This window comes from Trifolium pratense, linkage group LG3 (genome assembly GCF_020283565.1).
Source record: "Trifolium pratense cultivar HEN17-A07 linkage group LG3, ARS_RC_1.1, whole genome shotgun sequence".
Taxonomy (NCBI): domain Eukaryota; kingdom Viridiplantae; phylum Streptophyta; class Magnoliopsida; order Fabales; family Fabaceae; genus Trifolium; species Trifolium pratense.
In genome coordinates, this window is record NC_060061.1 from 15,445,956 (window position 1) to 15,451,955 (window position 6,000).

The 6,000-nt window shown below is 44.9% G+C and overlaps 1 protein-coding gene across 1 annotated transcript; it reads right to left on the bottom strand.

The window, feature by feature from the left end:
• Window positions 1-4,271: 4,271 nt before the first annotated feature.
• LOC123918104 (pathogenesis-related leaf protein 6-like) lies at window positions 4,272-5,077 on the bottom strand. Its single transcript, XM_045970059.1, has one exon. The coding sequence runs from the start codon at window positions 5,024-5,026 to the stop codon at window positions 4,535-4,537; it is 492 nt and encodes a 163-aa protein (XP_045826015.1). The 5' UTR covers window positions 5,027-5,077; the 3' UTR covers window positions 4,272-4,534.
• Between the last annotated feature and the right edge of the window lie 923 nt (window positions 5,078-6,000).

Consider the following 6,000-nt stretch of genomic DNA (forward strand, 5'->3'; position numbering starts at 1 on the left):
TCTCTCACCTCCTTCTCCTCATCTAAACCCTCCTCGTTCAAACCGGGGTTGAGAATCCTAAGCTGAGCCACTGCGTTGTTGAAACTAAAAGCTGCAGCAGCCACCATGTTGGACTCAAGCTCCTGGATCTTAGCGATCAAATCAGCACGAGAGGAGGAAGCATACTCCCCTTGAGGATCGAGCTCCTTCTCCCGATCTTCAACAACCCCGGTGACTTGGAGCCTCTCCAATTTCCCTTCCAGCTCGCCAATTAAACCCTTCTGCTCGTCAACCTTCTGCACGGCACTATCCCTCTCCTCGGACACCGTCTTGAGCCTGTCCTCCGCTTCCTTGAGATTAGCCGAGAGGGTCTTGCGCTCCTCCCTGAACACTTCGCAGGAGGCCTCGGATTCTGCCAACCTCCGCTGCAACGAAGGCAACTCCTTGCGAGCTTCATCCCTCTCCTCCAAATACTTGCACTCCCGACCATTCAAAAAAGTCGCCATTTCGACCAATTTGAGTAGAGCCATGGATTGGGCAGCTATCTCGGCACGAAGAACCTCAGGACCCATATCCGATAGGATGGCTTCATCCGCGGGATTAATCTTCACTTTGGTAGCTCCGGTCAGTAGCTCGCCATGAGCATAAAGTGGAGGGAGGACAAAATCGTCAGCAGGAAGCCCAGCAGTCAACTTGTGGGGACCGGGAAGAGGAGGATCATCCTGGCCAGAAAGATCCACGATCACATGATCCTGTCGAGAAGAGGTTTCCTCCTCCAGCCGAGTCCTCTTTGAGCGATCCATGTTGGAAGCTGTGGGAGACTGAGGGGCAGAAGAAGTTGTAGCAGCGCTGCTCGCCTCCCTCTTGTTCTTGGCAGCACGAGCTTTGCGGAGAGCAGCAGATCCACTGGTCATTGTACCTACACAAATCAGAGCATCAGTTAGCAAAACAGAAGGCAAGCGAATAGAAAAAGCAATAACAGTTGGTAGAAAATAAATAAAAGAAAGCTATGAGCATACTCCAAAAAACGGTCAATTCCTCCGAGGTGTCGCAAGCGAGCAACTCTTTGGTAGCGATCACCTTCGGGCAGGTCAACCTTCGACCATCTTCCCCAAGCAAAGGCTCGCCATTCGAGTCACTCAGAAGGAACGGAGGCAAGCCCTCCACAAACTCTAATAATTTTTTGTAATCAGCTCTCTCCTCAGCTGACAACGCTCCCAGCGTAAACACGAATTCTTTGGTCGACATGGAATAATGATCCCTGCGCCAATAGAAAGGAAATCGGGCAAAATCCTCCTCGATAGGGACCCCCTGCTCGTCAAGCACTTCCTGTCCCAGCTCATCAATTCGATGCCCCCTACGAACGAAATTGTTCCAACCTTTCGTCGTTATGGGCCTAACCCCATAGAAAACAGACTTGAACCCCCGTACCGACTCGTCGAACATATCAAAGAGGCGTTTCCGTTGCCTCAAAGAAACCCATCCATGTTTGGTGTCCGGTACTGGGGCTCCTTTCGCGAGCTTCCCTTTCGCCTGTTCCCCCCGAGGGCAGCTCCGTTGAAGGCCAAAATGGTAAAAGAATAAAGGCAAGGTGGGGCCCAAACCCAAATACTCAGCAGTCTTTTCGAAAGCCTTGATAAAGGCCAACGAGTTTGGATGAAGTTGAGAAGGGGCCAAGCGAAGATGACGAAAGATGGACACCTCCAGATCTGTGAAGGGCAGCCGAATTCCCAGGTGCTTAAAGGCAATCTCGTACATGGGAATCGTCCCCCAAGCCCAATTACTGCAGATCCTATGACGAGCAGTAGGAATCCGCACCTCAAAATCTTCAGTGGGAGGAGTCTGTATATCCGTGCACATCGTCTCTGGGATGTCACTCTCGCAATTCTGATAAATCGACTCTGTCTCTCGAGGTTCGTCCGCCACCCATGAAAGGTCGGCTCGGACACGAATTGACGAGGACGGCTGTTGATCTATAAACGAGACTTGACTTTGAGATCCTTCAGCCATCTAAAAGAAAACCTGAAAAAGCAGAGGAAGGAAAAATGAATTCGACATTCAAATCCACCCTTCCACCGCCAAATCAAGTGAAAGGGCGAGGATCTCAACAAAAGACTACGCGAAAACTGAAAGGGATAAAATACTCTCTCCGGGCGCTAAATTCATAAAATAACCGAGCACGAAACGCATGTGGTGCTCGACACTGTTCTAAGCCAAAACCCAACCGTCAGTTGGTAAAAACGGCGATTTCTCGCCTGAAAACCGCGGAAAACCCCTATTTTGGGGGGAAAAGGGTGCTAATCACCACCTACAACCTTCAAAAAAGACTACCCAGACTACACAGGAAACATACTACAGCCCTACACCGCGTGAACTATCTACAACAATCCAAAGTAAAATCCAAACAAAATCTTCAAAGATTAAAAGGATAAAACACTTACTTGTTGATCAAATGAAGACAGGAATGAGGAGTTTGTAGTAGAAAAACACCAGAGAAAGCTTGGACCGGGAAGGCAAAATGATAGAGAAAGTAAGTGAGAAACTGTAAAGTTTCAAACGAAAAACCTCCCTCCTATATATAGGCCAACGCATCCGTACAGGAAAATTCGCGCCGCTTCCATCTGAACCACAGGATCGATCTAACGGTCCGGATCAATCACGATCAAGTGGCCCAGATGTGATCTCAGGGGAAACGAAAAGGCGCGAAAATCCAACGGTCCAAAACGACCTCGAAGTTCAAATCTCAAAGAATAGCCACTCGAGTGCTGTTTCATAGCCTTTACACGTGGCGAGAGGAAACGAAGCGACTCGTCCTTTCAAGTCACACCCGTCTGCTCGCGCAAATCTCGCGAAATCCAAGACACCACATCCCGAGAAAATTGCGACCAAATAAGGAAACGCAAGATCCTCGGAATCCTTCCCCTTATTTCTTTGCTAAAAATACGGGGAAAGCCGCAGCAATCGAATAAGAACACCGCGCTCCTCGACAAAATTCGTAAAGTCGAAAACATGCTCGAACAATGAGTATAATTTTTCGATCGAAAGTCCGCTCGGAATGGTTCGGAAAATTAGCGACATTATTAAAGAGCATACATAAAGCATGAGTGCAAATAAATTATGCTCGGGAAAATCAAAAGAGAATTATTTTATTAATGATAGCCCGTTACAAAGGGAAGAGAATTACAAATGGATCCGAGCACCTAATCCTCGTGCTCGGAACCTGAGCTAATCGCGGAATCCGAATCAGTCCACAGCACCTCCTCTGGCCATATCTTAGCCTCTTTCCCAACCTGGGACCCCCCTTCACCAGAGGCAGGGCCAGGAGGATAGAGATGGGGAGATTGATGAGCCCTCAGGAACTCCTCGACTGCCCCAATGAAATCCGCCGATTCGTCGGAACTGGAGGTATCAGAAGTATCCGAGGAAGGGAACATCACCTTAGCTTCTTTCCCCTTTTGAGAACGAGCCGGTGCAGGCTTAGGAACTTCCGCTCTCTTTTTCCCTCTTCGAAACTCAGAGCCATCAGCAACAACCTTCTTGGAATCCCTATTATCCATCGCTAGCCTTCAAACTCAGGATATGGGAAGCCAAAGGATAAGCAAGTATTTATAGCAAAACTTGCCACCCAAAGGACCAGTCACCACACCTGACATCCCATAAATGCGAGAGGCGGCTGCAGAATCCTAGGATTGACCACTTGGAATAAACGATTTTCCCTTTCCAAAGCTTGACTTTGACCATAGGGACACTGCGAAAATTCAGCTGCCCAACTCGGATCTGGTACGTTCGGTAAATCGAGACGAATCGATAAAGCTTCAAGTCATTACCCTCGCCTACGAGCATAACGACTTGGGGGGCTCCTGTTCTGGGCCGAGCTTAGAGCTCGAGCATCAGAGGGTGTCGAACACACATACCATCCGAGCACGTCCTAACGGTCAGATACCCTTGCGTATTGTAACGGCCGTAAACCGGAATGATGAGCATTTACTGCACATCAAGGCCTCCAAGCCGTTTTCCGGCAGCCACTTGATGGCCATTAATGCCATCAAGGGCCTTAGCCCAGCGCTGGGGGCTATATATATGCATCTCACTTCATTTGCAAGGTACGCATCTTTTATAGCTAAGAAAACCTTACACACAAACTGACTTGAGCGTCGGAGTGCCTGCAGGTACACAACCCCCCTCCGCTCCAACAGGGGTCCCAAACGCTCTCAACCACCGCAAACGCCGGCGAAGTCGCATCGTTCTGGTCAACACGATCAGAACCAACAAATTGGAGCACTAGAATTGATATACCAACACACACGATGTAATGATAACCAAAATAAGAGAAACTCAAGTACATAAAGTATTAATTAGTCCATGATATATATGTCAAAAAAGGATGACACATTCATAGATTATTAAAATCTTACATAAAAAAAAAAAAAAAACAAAATAGTGAAACATTATTTCATTTTGTTCCATGATTATATAATGCAACAATGATAGATACTTAGCAATATTATATGGTTGAGACCCTTTTAGCTCAGTCATATTAACTTGTTAATTGTAATTAATATGGTTTTTGGCCAACATAATTACCAGGGGGATCATAATTGCAAGTAACAAACCACCATCCATTAGTGCATTGTACCCTTGCACATCCTAATCTAACAGAGTTACTCCAAACAACTTGAGTATAATGCAAGCATTGTCCATTATTAATGCATGCATTAGTGTTATAATCATAGTTTGGTTTTTCATTAACCCACAAATTCACTGCAGAAACTCCAGTAAATGTACCACTTGATCCCTTTGCAAGATTCTCACCATAAGGTCCATTTGAATGAACCAAATTGCAATCACTTTTCCTTGAATTTGCATAGTTCAAAGCATAGGTAGCAACTGTGTTGTCCCAAGTAATATTTGCAACGCCAACTAACGCACGAGCCGCGTTGTGGACGTTGAGATAATCTTGAGGTGAGTTTTGAGCATTGGAGAATGAAAACCAAATGGTTAAAATGATTAAGAGGCTAAAAAGAGAAAATGAGTTTGTGAAAGCCATGGTTATGTTTCTTAGATGAGAACTTGTGTTAATATGATGGTTCTTGCATTGCATGGAGTGAGATTATTTATAGGGTGTGTTTGTGTGGTTTTTAATGAAAATGATTAAGTTAACAATCCGGGTCTTACTATTTTTAGCTAAAGAAAGGGTACTTTATTGCATCTTTAAGCAAAAAAGGTACTTCCCCCTTAGTATATGATTACTACTTTGAGAAGTGATAAAAATGATAAAGTAATTATGGTAACATGATGGAGGGTTTACTTAATCAGTTAATTGTAATTAACTATGGATTGTATTCTCTTTTCACATACATAAGCAATGCAAACCTCAACTTGGAGAGGATATTTCGGGTTATAGCAGGGCTTAAATTTTGTAACTTGCAATAAACTAGTATTACAACTTGGATAGTTGATATGGCATTTAAAATAATAGTTTTTCAATTGAGTCTTTGTTTCAAAAGTATGAAATAAAATAATCAACGGGTTGAGTCTAGTGGAATCGACTAAACTCTCTTATTATGGTGATAAAAATGGGAAGAAGAAAAATACAAAAATCGATGAATGAATTTAAACTACATCGATTTTCGTATTTTTCTTTTTTACCATTTTTTTCCTTCCAACCAAATGAACCATAAGAGAATGTCGATTTGTACCGTGAGAATTGACGAAAGGGTTAGATGGAGAGCTTGAACTATCTGGACAAAGAAACAACCCACCACCACCTCACCACATCACCAACTATGAGATGGTGGAGAATAAACATTATCAACCACGTTAGGGGGGAGAAAAGCCTTACAGCAAACACATCACCCACATCAAGGAGCTTGGTTTGACCACCACCTCCAAAGAAACACCAACACTGCCTCCTAGCAATTAATGTAACCACCGTCATTAAAATTCTTTCAAGAATCAGCTAGACCCGCCGCCTTTAGAGCCACCCCACGCAACCATCATGCCTTTAGAGCCAACCCTTCG